Source organism: Solanum pennellii, chromosome 9 (assembly GCF_001406875.1).
Source record: "Solanum pennellii chromosome 9, SPENNV200".
NCBI classification, from domain to species: domain Eukaryota; kingdom Viridiplantae; phylum Streptophyta; class Magnoliopsida; order Solanales; family Solanaceae; genus Solanum; species Solanum pennellii.
The window spans coordinates 71654952-71674016 of record NC_028645.1 but is presented as its reverse complement, the minus strand read 5'-3'; the positions used below and the strand labels follow the sequence as shown (position 1 = coordinate 71674016).

Genomic DNA, 19065 nt, shown 5'->3' with positions numbered 1-19065 from the left:
AATATAGGGAAAAGGCAGCTTTTTCTTTGGGACAAAGGTATTGTTAACTCATGTGAATGACAAAGATTTCAAGATTAATTACGAGTAAAGGTTACTCCATTCCATTCTTAATGTTTTCACTTACCCTTTTTTTTTTAAATTCTAAAGTTTAACAAGATAGTTTTTAATTGATGACAAACATAACCATTCAAAAAACATTATATATATATTGACAGTGTAAAAAATTTTATCATATAAAATATTGTTTAACACGTGATAATACATTAGTTAGAAGTTTAACAAGGTTGTTGATTTATGTTTTTTTACTTGTATAAATATTTAATGTGGAAATAATCATTAATATTGTTTGTATAGGCATAATACATAAATGAGCCCTTTAACTTGGTTTTATTTCACATTTATGTTCTTCAACTTTGGTATGCACAAACAGATACTTAAACTTGTATAAACTTGAACAAGTAGACACATGAGTACTACTTGAAACGAAACACGTAGGACAAAAAATGACTTGTAGGATGTCATGTAGGACATATGTGTCTATTTGTTCAACTTTATACAAGTTTAAGTGTCTATTATGCACACCTAAATTTGAAGGGCATAAATGTAATTTAAGTCAAGTTAAAGGGGATATTTATGTATTATGCCTTTTGTATATTATGGTAGATTGTTAGTTTTTTTGAAACTCTTAATGAAACTGGAATTATTGTACACCGAGCTATGGTTTTTCTATAAGTATTTTTATAATCAATCATGCATATGACTTGAAACTTCATTTTGTTTGATATAATATATAAACATGTTATTTAATTTAGTCTCGTTCGATATTTATGTATTTCAACTTTGAATATGTAAGAGTACATATTTAAATTTGTATAAATATACATGCCCTATGCACTATGTAATAATGAATATATTCTACATATATTATGTCAATGTCATATCACTTGACGTGTATGTTTAATTGTTGAAGTTTAATGTCTTCTCTTGATATATTTATACATTACGCCTTCTTTAGATTAGACAAAGTACAAAGTGGCCACAAGATGACTTTCTAAAATTACTTATTTCTTTTCTAAAGTTAGTTAAAAGACCCTACCCACCTCGTTTTCTGTTTCATTTATTGATCTGGATCCCAAGAAACTTCTATTCCAAATTAAGAGGTAAAAATCAAAAATCTAACACAAAGAGAAAAAATTGTAACCAAGTGGCTCATACACACATTGACACAAATAAATGAAATAGTATGAGCATATCATGTTTGGAATTAAAGCTATACTGTTATTATTATGATGTGAGTCGTTTAAATTAGATAAAAAAAATTTTATTACGTCTTTTTCAATTATTATGATCGCAAATTTTACATATATAGAGGTGTTTGAAACTTTTTTTTTTATCTGAATCTGAATACATGACCCTTCCCTTATATTGAAGGATAGTCAAATGAATAGAAAGTTAGTTAAATTAAAAGGAGATAAAATTAAGAGATAGGAAAAATGGAGGAAACAAGTGTACATGTATTAATTAAATTAAAAATAAGAGTAAAACAAAGGAGAAAACATGAAAAAATTCACATGGAATCATGTGGGAGCATTTGAGGTATTTTTCTTTGAATTATAATATAAAAATAATAGGTAGTGAGTAGTGTGTGACTTTGTTAGGTACTGTGTTTTCTTGCCTTCTCAAAGTATTGAGGGGCTCATGTGAAACTGCATCTTCCTATCCAATTATTTATTAGACAGATAAATCATGTTAAGACATTTCCATTATTCCCCCCTATTTTCATAGTTTAACTTCTTAATTTCATTTTATTACTAATGACATCACATGTTGAGAATCACAAGAATTTGTAGATAATTTTGTAAAAAAATCATCAAATTTTGTGTTATTATTATAACAAATTAATGGTATTACTTCTAGGGAAATAAAATATCCCAACATTTTATAAATATTTTGAATAAGTCAGTAGTAACTTATTTTCCTCAAATTTAAGGAAAATGACTTATCTCCAAGCAGTAAGGAAAACATTTTTCAAAACTTTTTTTCAATCTCACAATTCAACTTCCCATCCTAATTCAAGTCCTGTGTACTAATCTTTTATGCTAAGCCGAAATTCGAGTCCAAATTCTTGATTCAGAAACCGACTTCCGATCTTGATTTGAGATCAAATTCTTGGATTGAGTTGAACTCAAATCCCAATTTAGGTGTCGCGTCTCGAGTGAGGATTTAAGGTCTGATCTCGAGTTACGTGTCGTGTCCTGAGTCAAGTGTTGAGGTGGGATTCTGAGTAGGAGTTGGTGTCAAATTTTGAGTCGAGTGTCAAGGTTAGGTTCCAATTCAAAGGTTAGGTCCCGAGTCGAGAGTCGAGAGTCGGAGTCGGATCACAGTTGCGAGAGTCGAGTCTTATGTCGAGTGTCGAGATGGGGTCTTGGTTTGGGTGTCAGGTCTTAGTTCAGGAGTGGGGAATCAAGTCTTAGTCTAAATGTCGGGACCTAAGTCGGGTGTCGAGTCTTATTCAAATGTAGGGGCTTGAGTCAGGAGTTAGGCTTAAGTCCCAAGTCGGATGTCGAGGTTGGATCTAGATCCGTCATCGTGGTCGTACCATGATATGAATGTCGGACCCCGAGTCAAGGGTCGAAGTTAGGTGTCGAGGTCAGATCCCGATCAATTGTCTGAGTCGTATTCACGCCGCCGTTCGTTTTCTACCGAGGTCGGGAATTTTTTGAAGACAAATCCATCATTGAAGGGCTAGAGGCCAGATCGCTCACTCAACAATTTCTGCTTCTCTCAATGGGAGCCTTTACTAGTAAGGACGCGTGGAACCGGGGAGGCGGATGGGACTCTATTTAAAGGCTTCAGGTCGAGCCCCCTTCCTTCAATAATGTCGAAGGTGATGCAAGTGTCTAGGTCGAGTACTGAATCAATTATCGAGGTTGATTTTCGAATTAGAAATTATTTTCCTTGAAAAATATTTTCTACTCTCTAACTAAAAATAAAAAATCTTTTCTAGACCTGATCTCGACCTCGATTCAGGACCAAACATTTTCCAAAGAAAAAACTTTCAATATAAACATGAAAATATTCTCCTTCATATCAAACACACGCTAAAAGGAGAAAAGAATAAGAAAAAAACCTTTAAATAAAAGTATTCTCTACATAATGTAAAAAGCAATGGATAATATAGGTAATATGAACACACATATTATCTAGTTTTATCCATATCAAATATAAGTCAAGTTAAATATTTTATCCATTTTCACCTCATTAATTTTCGACAGATTTATATTCGACTTGACCCGCTATAGAAGTATAATTAATCTAGGTAGTCATTGGACACTCACATTCGGTGATCTAAATATGTTTAGAGAAAGATAAATTATTTAAAATTATAAGATTGATTCTCAATGATTTGATGTATGGGATAGATGGGAGTGGGAGCATCCACATGGGGTTAAATGTACTTTCTATACATCCCAAAGGTTTTAAAGTTTTGTTAATTATATTCCCAAAGAGAGAGAATTGAATGATTGATGAAAAAACAAAACCAAAATCACAGTGGCTCTACATGTGCCACATGCACTACAAATAGACTTACTCACTAACATGATCCCAATAAATTAAAAATATAAGAAAAAGTGGTGTAAATTTAATACATATTATTTCCATGAAAAAAATGCCCTTCGTTAAGATTATAAGGGGGGGATTAACACATCTAATTTTTTTGTTTAGAAAGTGTTTAACCTCATAATTAAAGAACAATACTTGATACTAGAACTAATAATGATGCCATTATTTTAAAGATAAAAGAAAGTGTCCCAAATCTTAATAATGACAATAAATTAAATTCATGTTTGTCTAAGTTTTCACACTTATATTAATATATAAAAAAATCATGTTTTTGAAATGCGTTCAAATTAACCTAAATACTAATATAAAAAATCACACAAAAAAATTTCACACTTAATATTAACTTTAGTTTATTTGCTAGCTTTCGGTTTGCTATCTTTTTAAAGTCATGGCATTATTGCCAAGTACTTCCACAAAGCAGACACTAGACTATAGAACAATCAATTTGTGAATCTTATTTTAATGCTTTTAAGACATCGTAGAGAACATGTCCATAACATTTAGAGAAAAAGTAATTAAAAATACTTTTAAATTCAACACGAATTATCAGAGTTATTCTTAAATTGTTAATAGCCTTAAAAATATTTTTTTACTTTGATTAATGAAACTTAAATACACTCTCATTTTATAATATCGGTAAAGTACAATCTTAGGTTCTCGCCAAATTTAGGAGTGTTTCAATCATTTCTCAATTTTTTTATTAAGCGTTTGATGCTCTACAAGAGTTTGTGACCACTTATTATGTTACATGGCAGATCAGAGGTATATTTAAATTTAATTTTGTCAAGTAGAAGGGGTTCTCCAATGCTATCAACAGTTTAAGTACGAAACTAATAATTTATGTCAAGCTCAACATATTTTCAATACTTTTCTTTAAAATTTGACTTTACAGTTCTATGAGGAAAATAATCCAAACATTAGAAGGAAGAAACCAATTTCTCTATATATTTAGTTGGTCGAAATACTATTTTTTTTTAAAATAAATTTCTTAAAAACGAAGAATATAATTTTCTTAATGGAAATAGGAAAAACGAATTGCATGGATAATCTTCCAAAATTTATTGTTTCCTCCGCACCCCTCTGATCACAACCCCCACCCCTTGACCATCCCACCCCCGCCACTTGCTAACAACATATAAATATATTTGGGATAATATTTTCTTACTTCCTCCGTTTCACAAAGAATGACCTATGGTCCTAAATTAAAATTAGGTTAAATATACAAAAGTTATCTTGATCTTGTGGCCTTAAACATGTCACGTGGAAAGCTGAAATTAAAATATTACAAAAAAAAAAGAGGTCATTCTTTTTTAAATAGACTAAAAAGAAAATGTCATTCTTTTTGCCTTTTTGAAATGAAAGGAGTATTTATTTATCAAATACTAAAAAAATAAATAAAAAATCTACTTATTTTCTGAAAAGACTTTTTCTAGAAAATCATTTTCCTTCCAACCATAGTGTCTCCAGGGCCGCTCTATGCCTATTCGAATAAGGCAATGGCCTAGGCCTCTAATTTTAGGGGGCCTCAATTTTTTATCAATAATAAATGATGTATATATTATTTTATTCTCTTTAATCCTATTTAAATAGAAGAAATCAAGAAGAATTGTTTTATTTTCTCACGGTTTCTATGCTAATATTCACATTATTTTATTCTTTCAACTCTTTTTACACTCTCTTCTTTAAATTTTTGATAAGTTAGAGTAATACTGTATCAAAAATATGAATCAATAGTCAAAAAGTGTTGAGCAAAGTGAATTGAAAATTCTTTTTCTATTTCTTCTTAGATTTTCAACAAGCATAGTAAAATGTGGGGCATACAAAATTATCAACTTCTTGAATCAAATTCAATGTTAACAATTTATATAATAATTGTCTGAATAAGCAAATATTTTCCAATGTTAAATTGATAAAATCTTATCTATAGCTAATAATTGAAAAAGAAATCGAATAAATTATTTATAAAAAAATAATAAGTATACTTCGCATTTAAAATGCAAGCTTTTTTAATAAAAAAAATGTGTATGAAGATTTTTTAAAGTTTAGGCCTCTAATTGAAATTTCGCTTTAGGCCTTCGATTTCATTGAGCCGACCTGAGTGTCTCATTTATCTTGAATATTCAATGACAAAATGGTGGTAGCTCTGCTTTTATAAATGACTAGTAAAACAAACTAGCTAATTTACCATATACCACAAAACCACTTTGGGGAAACAACACATCCATTGAGATAAACATTTAACAACTGAGGAAGTGATACATTCCCCATAATTAATTCATTACTCCAGGGAAAAAATGATAACAAAAAACAATAGTTCAAACCAATTTGTTCAGTTTACAAGTAAATAAACAAACTTGATAAAACAAATGACATTTCCATGTTGCCTTTAACTAAAAATATATGTGAAGCAACAATATCCTGAAAATGAGATTCCTTAATAAAATCACCTCACATTCAGGATTTACACAAAAAAAATTCACTATAAGCACTCCCTCAATGAGTCTCATTCTTCTCTCTCTCTTAAAAGCTTGAGAAAAGTAATCAGCCTGCTAGAAACAAGAAGCCGATGCGCTGGACTAGAGGTGAGTAGCACAAAGAAAACAAACTATAAGCCTTGGGCCCTATAAAAAAACACCCACTAGAGTACAACTTGACACAGGCTACTAGTCCTCGACGAAAAAGTGATCAAGAACTGACAACATGGGAATCTACTTCGATTAGCCACATGTTAGATGATATATAACCTATCTAAATGCTTGTTATTTTCAGACAAACTTACCGACCCCCAGATCTCTGTGACGTATGCCTCCAGCTGGGGACTTGGAAGTCTATAATCCCAAAATGAATGCATGTATCTCATCCCAACTGGAGACAGTGTAAAGAATACCAGACATCCCCGTCCAACCAGAACAGCTACCTTCAGCCAGTCCTCTCTGTTTTGTTACCAAACCAGAGAACAAAGGAACAAAGGAAACACCAAACTGGTCGCCTAGTCTCTTGAGGCCAGCACTCATACCAATCACAATGCCCACATCTGCATTGAGCAGGCAAAGAAAGTCACCAACTGAACCTCCAACGTAAACTGTAGTATGTTTGCCATTATTCTCACGGGACTTCAGGATGTCGTTAAAGGCTTGAAGCTTGTCCATAGGAGATTCCATCTTCTTAATCATGTCGCCAGTGGTAACAGATCCTTCATAAGGTAACTCATTTGAGTGCACATGTAACTCTGGTAAGGCCCCTGTTAATGGGAGAGAATATCAACCAACAGCTTAAAGTTGAAGAAATCAATACATATCTAACAGAAAAGAATTCCAGATAGCATAATTTTCTCTGTCCATAGGAGTATGATGGAATATCAACTCCAAATCACTCTCCCAAAACTAAATGTTTACACAACCTTTTTTGCTGGATCAAGTTAAACTGACTTTTGGATTTTGTTAGCTCCCTAGTCATATATAGATACATTGTAAAGGGATTGTCTAACTCTTACTTGTACACTTTAGTACTTCTGCCTTATAAGTTGCAATAATTCATCTTCTTGATGTTTTTCAATGAAATATCATTACTTCATCAAAAAAAGAAGAGGATATCCACATCTATAGGTACACAACCTAGTTCCATTCACAAGTTCTTTTATATCTCATTAGTGCTCACATCTGCACTATTTGATTAAACTACAGAATACCAGGCATTATTATCCACTATCCCTGTGTGCATTTTGTACAATTTTTGGGTACGTACAAGAAAATGAATTTGATTTCCTGTTTTGATCACATTCAGCCAGCTAGTTTATTACATACTGGAGATGTTTCCATTGCTTTGTGCTCTGCAGCAAATTATTTAATGGAGTGAAAGCTACTCACTTTGGTGATCAACCTTAGAAAATTCCTATTAGTCTCTACTCGTACTTTCTCCTTCAATGAGATGCATAATCATCTTTCCCTGTGAATTCTCTATCCCTCATTGAGATCTCTTGCGTGGATTATCTTAATATGTCATCTTTATAAAGCGAGATATCCACTATTCAGCACTCAAAAACTTTCATATTGGTGACTTTGATGATATAATGCCTAATCTGAAAATATAAAACTCAATGAAGTGTATGATCAGGCAATAAGCTGAAACAAGCATACCTGAAGAAAAAGCTGATCTGATGAGATCTCCAGACCAGCAATATGACAGTATATGAACATCAGCATGCATGTTTTCACGTCCCAAAATTTCTTGTAAAATATTTTTGCAACCGTTTTGGAAGACGAGGTGCTCCCCAACCCGTTTTATGTCTTCCTGACTCAACCCTCTTAATACACCAGAATGAACCACCATATCATTTGCTCTACTTTCAAAATTAGATAGCTGCACTAGTGCTTTACACAGACCCTCATAATCAAACCTCCCAACTGCGATAAATTGGAGATGTCTTAGGGCTTCTCATTGCCGTAATATTATGCTAAAAAGAGGCATCTACAAAAAGAATAGATGAAGACTACATACCTGTTTCACTAGGACTGATGCTTTCTATGCATTGCTCATATTCCTCAATATACTTGCTGGAAAGATTGCTCCAAGTAGTCCGAAGATCAGCTGCAGAAATATGAACATATGGGGATTCACAATCTTCCAGGTCAGTCTTTGCTGCTGCAATGATAGCAACATCTGCCAAAAGAGCAGAGGAATCAACAGCACTGCAGGTCATGTCAAAATCACAAAACAGAGTAAGATTGCATTCTGCTGGCTCTTGGACTTGAGAAATGGGGGTTATAGTGGATTGAGTAATTGACTGAGAAGCAATGAATTCCAATTCAAGTTTCATAGCTTGGTGATATAGCTTTTCCACAACATCAAGTTCCTCGCCAGTCAAGGTAACGCTTAGTTTATCCAGCAAGTCCTCAATCCTTGAAGCATTTGCCTAAGTACAAAATCATTACAAGAGAGCAGTTAGACGAATTCCAACTAGAGTTACCTGCCATTTGGTTAAGAAAACCCTATAAAAACAAAAAATAATGCATTCCTTAAGAATCAAACACACCTCAAAACTTTCTGAACATAGACAGTCGATCCATCTCTCATAGATGTTATTGCTCTCTTCACGGACTAGAACAGCCTTAATCTCCTTGCTAAGAAAGCTGTAAAGCCTCATACAGGGTGCAATTGCGCTAAGTGCATAGGCAGCAAGTCTCGTCTTCTCAAAAGGAGTCACAATTTTACCACGACCTTTCTCCCCTTCAACTTTTCCTGCTGCTGTGGCCAGCAAAAAGTCAGTGTATCTAACTGTGGCACTGTCACAGGTGCTAACTTCTGGAAGTTCAAAGCCCCATTCCTGCATTATGATATATCCTTAAAAACTGAAGATGGACATTACCAATAAATAATACTGACAGTATGGACTACAGACAGCTCTACAACAAGCTGATATGATTAATGCAAGAACAGTCGCTTTTTAGACTTTATCCATTCTTCGGAAAAAATCAAAACATTTTGAAGAGGTTCCAGTAAGTGTACAACAACCCATCAAACCACTGGACTCTCATTTTTCTTCTCTTTGTCATATTTCACTTCACATCTTATGAACACGTAAAAGAGTGAGCTTCTAACCCTAAAAAAATCTTCTAGTAGTACCCCCAAATTAGCACCAAGAGATAAACTACTAGATCAACAGTTTATCCGTCAAAATTCATGTATTCAATTAAACTACTGAAAAACAAGTTCCTAAATGAGAAAGATGTCTGATTGTCTCCTTTCCGCCCATCTCCATCCCCATAGTCCCCATCCCACCACCACATCCTTCCCCCTCTCCTCCCTCCATAGTGTTTGAATAGATTATATACAAATGTTTTTGGGACAATATCTTATGCTTACTTAGCAAACACTAGAAAATAGTAAGAAACCATTTATTTTTTTAAAAAAAACATGTTCCTTAATACCAAACACGCCTATGCCTCAATTCCAGATCTCACACTAACCCAACATTAAACTACAATACAAATCTCTAACAAGACAATAAGTTTATATAGCAATCAACACTTGAGCCTTAATCCTAATAAGATCATCATTTACTAAGTGTTAATCAACTAGTTGGTACCATCATTTGCTTTCATCCTATGTTGGTGTATCAATTTCAATATGAGCAAGAGAAATTAACCAGATAGGGGAAATTCTTATGCATAGGTGTGTAACTTACCCGAACAAGATCATCTTGATCTTTAAGCTTCCTTAACACACGCTTTCTCATTACACGAATAGCTTCCTTATCTTCATCATCATCAGCATAATCCTCCGCCAGCTCATATCTATAATCAATGAACATATTCCATAGAAATCAGCAACCAGAATTTCCCTTCAATACCAAATTAATAAATAGCGATATAATAAAGTGAGGGGGGAAAAGGGGTCTTACGCGTGAGCAAAAGCTTGAAGAAAATAGACATCTTGAGAGATACAGTGAAGAAATGATTTTGAATCTAAAGTCCCAGATGCCAAACAAACGATAAAAGGAGTATAAAGAGCACATAAAGATTCGTTTTTGAACTTGACCCAAAGCCTCTTTGCTATCCCACCATCATCTGGGGTTGCTTGAAATCCTTCCATTATCATCTCCAACTTATCAAACTAATCTGAGGTTGTCACAACAAGTAAGAGCAGCAATTCAAGATCGGCAACTTTGTTTGAAAAAAGACGAAAAGGGTGTGTGGTAGACGTGAGAAAGAGTCGATTTTTCTTATAGATTTGGTGTAAAAGGGAGAAATGGGGGGGAGGGAATGCGCGTTTGTTTGTGAGAAGACTAAGTTTGAGTTGGTCACAGGTCGTCTCTGACCAAAGAAAGTATAGAGATGATGAAAGAAGGAAGAAGAAGAGGATGAGGAAGGAATCAAAGAGTTGAATGGAGGTTGTGGGGATGTAAAAAGGGGGCGCTAAATGCGGTGGTGGCAACGAAGCAAGCAACTTGCAGGTACACCATACGGAAGGGTCCTACTCTCTCCTTTTTTGAATTTTTCTACTTACTCGGAGTTCGACTAAATTCAAATAGCATATATATAAATTATTTGGGGTGATATTCTCAATAAAATTTTATCGCTAAATTAAAATAAAGGAAACTTATGTAGACTAGTAACCATTTAGCCTATTTAGATACTATAGTTACGATTTAAGAAAAATGTAATTTACGGTTGTAGTTTCCTCAATTCTTGTTAATCGTCTGATTATAAATTCAGAATTTGTATAATTTGGTTTTGAATTTATAAATTCAGAGTTTTGTATATGTTTACCCTAGTTATTTTTATACGATTTACAAAAAAATTCATAATAAATTAACTTGTTTATATATTGGCAAACGAAATATACAAGTTCGTTTTGAAAAATGTATAAATATATCATGTATATACTTATCATATTTATAGTTTCGCAAGTGGAATATACAAACGAACAGATTATATAAACCGCAATATCCATAACGAATAAAAATATAGCTATACAGCGCAATTATCAAAACTATAGATATATAACTTTATTATATTTATTACTTTTAAAATATTATCTTAAAATAAATAGTTTTATCATTGCACCACAATTCATAATGGTCTGCCTACGGGCTGCTACTTTACTATAATTCAAACTACCCACCTCTCACCCCTTCTTCCTTGTGAATCCAACTTATTACTATCACATTCTTTTATCATACAATTAATAATAGTAGATTTTGTTAATATCACAGGTCAAAACAAATGAATAGTAATATTTAAGTCTATGAAATGGTCAAAAATCGAAACTTGAGTTTTGTTTTTGAATGAAGTTGAACGATATAATTTTTATTAGTTTGATAGTTTATTTACAAATTATTCAATAAATCGATTGATTGATATTACAAAATTGACTAATATTAATATCGTCTACCTATAATAATAGATAAATCAAATGTTTGAATGGATTAAATTACTATGATTCTTTTCTCACACAATCTCATTATAAATTGCTTATTAATTATATTGTAAATCTCAAAAGCCAAAACAAAAATAAATAGTATTATGTTAGAGTTGACCAAATTACTATTGATTCTTTTTTTTCATACAATTAGATTACTTATTTGAGTGTTCATTATTAAATATGTGGAGAAGGCTATAACTATTAGATATAGGACAAAAATGACATCTTTGATAGCAAATTAGCTCAATAATGTTTATATTTAGAGTCATTAAAATGAGTTATGTCATCAAATTGGCTTGCAAGCTCATGGGACCAACTCAATTTAATTCAACTTGTTATAATTGAGATAGAGTTAGAATAACATTTTTTAAGTCTATTTAAAATTAGGGTCTATAAGCTAGGCCAAAATAAATCTTTGGTCCTCGAGGCTTCATCGAAGTTGGGCCAGGATTGATCCATGGCCAAATATATTAATTAATTGAATTAAAATAACTCAAAAAAAATTAAGGCGTTATTGTTTTTTAGTTTATAAGTTTGTTTTTTCAAAAATTATTTATTTGTCAAAAAAGATTATTATTATTTTTAAATAATAATATTTTTTTGCTAGATTTTTATCTAGAATTATTGAAGCAGCATTATTATTTGTCATATTTGATATAAAAATCTTTTCATTTTCATGATATATTTTAGATATTAAAATTAGAAGCACCACTAATCATATGTAATGTATGTTATGATTGTAACTATTATGTGCTTTCATATTATGTTGTTACGCATGTTAAAAACTTAATATATGGCCAAACTCATAAATAGATCTCTAAATTTGTTGGCTTTTTTCCCTCAGGTATCGCAACTACGTCATTTTCCTATTGAATCATTGAATCACTCATAATTTGTTCCTTTTAAACACTGTTGGTTGATTTTGATTGGCCTTTCTATTGTATGTCTTTAATTGTGTTCGTATTATAATGATTTTGATTGAAGGAATGAAGACAAATTGTGTGTTGGTCTCAATTGTTTTCTAATGTGTTCAAATGACTTGAAGTAAAACACAATTATTCTCGAATATTTTAATTATCAATTGAACTAATGAGTTCTGGAACAACATATGTATCCTCTATCAATACCCCTTACAAAATCTGGTTACCTATCAGCCAAATGGTGTTTAAAAGGAACAAATTATGGGTGGTTCAATGATTCAATACGAAAATAGCATAGTTGAGATATCTGAGGGAAATAACCCAACAAGTTCAAAGATCCATTTATGTATTTGGCCTTAATATATTGACATAATTTTAAGTTTGATTTAGATTAAAAAGAGAAAAAAAATTATCTCTATCTTTTTAGTGCTGGGTTGGGTTAACCATTTCAAGGTCCTTTCAAACAAAGAATCGATTCATTCTAGCCCATCAAATTTCTTAGCTTACTGACTTAGACTCAACTAATCTATTTTGACAACTCCACTCATATCCCATTAACAAACTTCTAAGTCTAAATGTATAATCCCTATGTATAAACCTATTATTTCTCTAGTTGAGATGGACTTCATCTCGAATAAAAGAAGAAAGAGTACCTCACTTACATCTTATATATTTTGTCTTTCCCTTTTAAAAATAAAATAAAATATGCATAAACATTTCCAGAAGTTTTCATCTTTTTGCTCCTCAAAGATAGAGGATGCTTACTATCTGAGCAATTCCTTTTGTTATTTTTTTTAGGGGTGTACATAGGTCGATTCGGTTTTATAACTAAAAATATTATTTATAATCTACTTAGTTAGTATTTTTTTAGTTAGTTTATAGTTTTCAATAGTTATATATTTTCTCTCATATTTGGACTTGTAAATATTTTATTTTTTAAAAAGATCCGAAGTTACAATTATGTTGTTATAGTTTTTCAAATTCGAAGTTAACAATTTACTTTCTAAATATTTTTTGTATTTATTTTGCCTCTAGCCTTTAATCTTATTAATTTATCATAATGAACGTTGATATTTCAAAAAAAAACTATTTTGTACTCATGTGAATTTTACGGTCTTTTCAAAAATTTCTATTCACTTAACATTTATAAAGTTTAGTTTATCACACATGTAAGTGAAAAAACATTTGATCGCTTTTTCAAATATCATATAGTTGTAAAAAATCGAAAGAACCGAAAAAACGAAAAAAACACGAAAGAACCGACTAAAACCAAATCAAAAAAATCGACTTTATATAATTTGATTTGATTTTTAGATTTAATAAACCGACAATTGGTTTAGATTTTTTTAATTTTATATATNTATATATATATATATATATATATATATATGAAAGAAAATATATAAATATTGAAAACTATAAACTAACTAAAAGTATATTAACTAAGTAGATTATAAATAATATTTTAGCTATATATATGTGTGTCGATTTGGTTTGAGTTTAGTTTGACTTTTTTTCTTCTAGTACCAAACCAAATTACAATCGTTTTTTTTTTTTGGGTTTGATTTGATTTGTCGGTTTGGTTTGACTTGTACATTCTTAATTTTCTCATAAATTTATTAGTAAAAATGGAAAAAAAAACTTAGCGGGTGTTTATATCAAACCAATATACTTTTCGTTATTATTTGATTTAATGAAGTAAAATACATGTAAACTAATTGTGGTTAAGTAAAATGAACTAAAAATTTAAACACAACCTGACCACATGCATGTATTGGTTAATGTAATCATGTAAACACCCGACAGGTAAATTTTACCTGTAAATATATATATTTTTTTGTTCTTGAAATTATTCTTCATAGGAAATCAAAGTATATATATGTGACTTAATTGTTATAAAGGAGCGTTTTCTACAAGCATCAAAAAAATCTTTAAAATGGACACATCAATTCACAAATCAATGTGACGAGTTGATTTGTATTCAACCCAAATATTACAAAAGTCCTGGTACTTTCATAATTAGTATTGTCATGACCCAAATCAACCGCACAAATCCAAATAACCGAATCTGCAAAGTGATTTTTAAGAATAAGCTGTGGCGGATTTAGAAATTATATTTAGGGGTTTAAAATTTGAAGAAAAAGCTCATGTTATAATGTAAGTGCGCGATGAGCATATTAACTTCGACATGCTTTTTGTACAAGGCATATCATTGGTTGATAAAATAAAATATTATCTTAAAATAAAATAATTTTATCATTGCATCACAATTCATAATGGTCTGCCTACGGGGCTGCTACTTTACTATAATTCAAACCACCCACCTCTCACCCCTTCTTCCTTGTGAATCCAACTTATTACTATCACATTCTTTTATCATACAATTAATAATAGTAGATTTTGTTAATATCACAGGTCAAAACAAATGAATAGTAATATTTAAGTCTATGAAATGGTCAAAATTGAAACTTGAGTTTTGTTTTTGAATGAAATTGAACGATATAATTTTATTAGTTTGATTGTTTATTTACAAATTATTCAATAAATCGATCGATTGATATTACAAAATTGACTAATATTAATATTGTCTGTCTATAATAATAGATAAATCAAACGTTTGAATGGATTAAATTATTATGATTCTTTTCTCACACAATCTCATTATAAAGTGTCTATTAATTATATTGTTAATCTCAAAAGCCAAAACAAAAATAAATAGGATTATGTTAGAGTTGACCAAATTACTATTGATTCTTTTTTTCACACAATTAGATTACTTATTTAAGTGTTCATTATTAAATATGTGGAGAGGGCTATAACTATTAGATATAGGACAAAAATGACATCTTTGATAGCAAATTAGCTCAATAATGTTTATATTTAGAGTAGTTAAAATGAGTTATGTCATCAAATTGGCTTAGCTCATGGTGCCAATTCAATTTAATTCAAACTTGTTATAATTGAGATAGAGTTAGAATAACATTTTTCAAATCTATTTAAAATTAGGGGTCTATAAGCTACGTCAAAATAAATCTTTGGTCCTGGAGGCTTGATCGAAGTTGAGTCAGGGTTGATCTATGGCCAAATATATTAATTAATTGAATTAAAATAACTCAAAAAAAATTAAGGCATTATTATTTTTTAGTTTACAAGTTTGTTTTTTCAAAAATTATTTATTTGTCAAAAAAGATCATTATTTTTTAAAATAATATTTTTTTGCTTGATTTTTATCTAGAATCATTGAAACAACATTATTGTTTGTTATATTTGATTTAATTTTTTTTTCATTTTCATGATGTTATATATTTTAGATATTTATAATTGGAAGCACCATTAATCATATGTAATATATATTATGATTGTAACTATTATATGCTTTCATATAATTTTGTTAAGCATGTTAAAAACTTAATATATTGACATAATTTTAAGTTTGATGTAGATTGAAAAGAAAAAAAATTAAAAAAAAAAGAAGAAAAAAAAAGGGTTATCTCACGACCCTTTTAGCGTTGGGTTTAATTTCAAATGAAGAATTGATTCATTCTAGCTCATCAAATTTCTTAGTTTACGGGCTTAAACTGAACTAATCCATTTTGATAACTCCACTTATATTCCGTTAACAGACTTCTAAGTCTAAATATATCCCTATTTAAAAATATATTATTTCTATAGTCGAGATGGACTTCATCTTGAATAAAAAAAAGAAGAGTACCTCACTTCTTATATATTTTCTCCTTCTCTTTAAAAAAAATAACTATACATATTCCTTTACAGAAGTTTTCATCTTTTTGCTCTTTAGAGATGGAGGATGCTTACTATATGAGCAACCCCTTTTATTATCTTCTGATCAATTTATTAGTTAAAATGGAAAAAAAAATTATCCGCACCAGGTGTTTAAACTAAGCCGATGTAATTTTCATCATTATGTTGAAATAAAATACACGCTAATTAATTAAGATAAAGTAAAATGAACTATAAATTTAAACACATAGCATCCATGTATTGATTTGATGTAAACACCTGATGCGCATAATTTTTTTCCATAAATGTGTTTTTTCTTTGTTCTTGAAATTATTCTTCGTAGAAAATCAAAGTATATATATGTGACCTTATAAATGAGCGTTTTCTACAAGTATGAAAAAAATCACTAAAATGGACACATCAATTCACAAATCAATGTGACGAGTTGATTTGTATTCAACTCAAATATTGCAAAAGTCCTGATACTTTCATTAGTATTGTCATGACCCAAATCAATCCCCAATAATAATCAACACCATACAAATCCAAATAGCCCAATCCGCAAAGTGAAGTTTAAGAACAGTGGCAGATTCAGAAATTAAGCTTAGAGGTTCGAAATTTTTAAAAAAAGCTCACGTTGTAATGTAAGTATGTGCTGAGCGAAGTAACTTCGACATGTTTTTTGTGCAAAATATTTCACTAGTTGATAAAAGTTAACACCAAACTAATTAAAGATATTGAAAACAAAGCTACGTTGATAAAAAAAAATTATTTGATCAGTTGTATTACATAAGTTAATTCCTAAAATACGTGAAAATTAAAGGATGAAAAAGAAAGCAAAACGGAGAAGAAAAATATTTAACTTAATCCGCTAAATTTATATTACCTTATCGTACCGCATTAAGCATTTCTTCCTACTTTTACCCTGCTCCATTCAACATTCTTAAAATTTCTTGTACTTTTTATACTTTTATTTTGTAATGTTTTACTTTATTTTGCATTTAAATTTTTTTAAAATTAGTATCCATTGAAACACATATTTCTAGGAAAATTATCAAATCTTTTAGTTCATGTAGTTTAATTTACTAGGTTAGTGCTCACTTGTTGAAAAAAATAACGAATATATCAAATAAATTTAATTTTCATCTCTCTAAAATAAAATTGAAAAAATAGAAAAGAAATTCCATGAATTCTACTAAATATATATTATTAAAAGGGTATCAACGATTTTTAGTCTATTCACTCAATTACATCTTATATATATATATATATATATATATATATATATATATGAAATTCATCATTTTAAAAGAGTTGTACATAAAATTATGTTGAAATAAAATAACTAATAGATATAAGAAGAATAAAAAAAATGTGTCTATTAAATTTAAACAAAAACAAATTTAAAAAAAGGACATAAAAGAGAATAATAATAATAATAATAAAAAAAGGATGATCCAAGCTCCAAAAGTTGAGCCCAATTTCATGCATTAAAAAGGGTAGAAAAAAAAAGTAGAATTGTTGCGCATGGGATTCTATCGAACCCACGACACAAAAGTCACTGTTGAACCCTTATCCATTGAGCAAAAGCCTCTCACTTATTCTAGGGAGTTCATTTTAATATATGAACACGTAAAATCAGAATCTGGCCATACATAAAATGTAAATTTTCGAACCCCCTAGACACAACCTAGGTCTGCCCCTGCCAACAAGCATAACCAACGTCAATAACACAACAACAACAACAACAAAATATATGGGTCTTGAGAGAGTAGAGTGTATAAAGATTTTATTGCTGCCTTGAAAAGGTAGAGAGTTTGTTTATGAGAGATCCTCTACTCGATTAACGAATATTGGAGTAGCTAACAAAACAATACAAAAGTAAAGCAAACAGAGAAAATAATAAGAAAAATATAACATAACATACCAAAGAGGGACAACAACCTACGACAATATAAGTCTAACATATTTTCATAGAAGTAGTTGAAATAGGTACAATATCCACAATACGCTCCATTGGCTCTAACATAATCTATATACACAAATCGACAGAGCAGATTATAGCACAAGGACAAGCTCAACGTGGAAAACAAATTTCGTCAAAAACCCAACTAAGATCATCAATATCATAGGGTGCATTTATGTGTTAATATCTGAGTTTTCTAATTCTCCATGAAAACAAGTGACAAAAATTTGAAGACGATATTTTAATCCCTCCACCAATCGAGGGCCCACTTCATATGTTTGCTTGTACAGTCTCGTGAAAGTATGAACATTTCTTTATTCTGAAGTCATATGAGTGAATGATTTAATATCATGGAAACTAGATTTGTAAATCTTCAATTTGATAGGTAGTTTGAGACATCTTACCCAAATTTTGGAGAATTTAAGAAAGTAATTTATAACAATTTTCGTAACTTGTGCAATGTATGAGTAGCGTCCCATACTACTACTCACACTAAGTACTCCTTTAAAGAAACCATAGACAGGGCATCTCCATACTCATTAAGTCATGACAAGGAAAGTAAAGTAGAAGTACAATCCAAGTAAAGCATGCATAGTCTCATTAAGCCTTTAGGTTAACATTCTTCATTAGCTTCATTTAGAACATTTTCATTCACTAAGGACACATTCATTCATTGGTCATTAAGACCTTAGGGAACTCACTATATCCCTCTCAAAGCCTACTCATGTCATGTATGGATAGCATCCCATACTACTATCCACACTTCATAGAACTTCTTAAGGGATTACAATGCATATCTCACATGCTGGGATAAGCGTTTAACCAACATAGACCATGAGAGCTAAGTCAAGGAACCCGGTGTCATAAGCCTCACACCGTAAAGAGGTGGTC

At 30.7% G+C, this 19065-nt stretch overlaps 1 protein-coding gene across 1 annotated transcript; it reads right to left on the bottom strand.

The window, feature by feature from the left end:
* Window positions 1–5919: 5919 nt before the first annotated feature.
* LOC107031166 (bifunctional TH2 protein, mitochondrial) lies at window positions 5920–10557 on the bottom strand. Its single transcript, XM_027911794.1, has 6 exons — window positions 10025–10557; window positions 9809–9917; window positions 8657–8947; window positions 8122–8536; window positions 7761–8027; window positions 5920–6865 (listed from the first exon to the last, which is right to left on the bottom strand). Exons 1-6 carry the CDS (start codon window positions 10219–10221, stop codon window positions 6453–6455), a joined length of 1692 nt encoding a protein of 563 aa, XP_027767595.1. The 5' UTR covers window positions 10222–10557; the 3' UTR covers window positions 5920–6452.
* Window positions 10558–19065: the final 8508 nt, after the last annotated feature.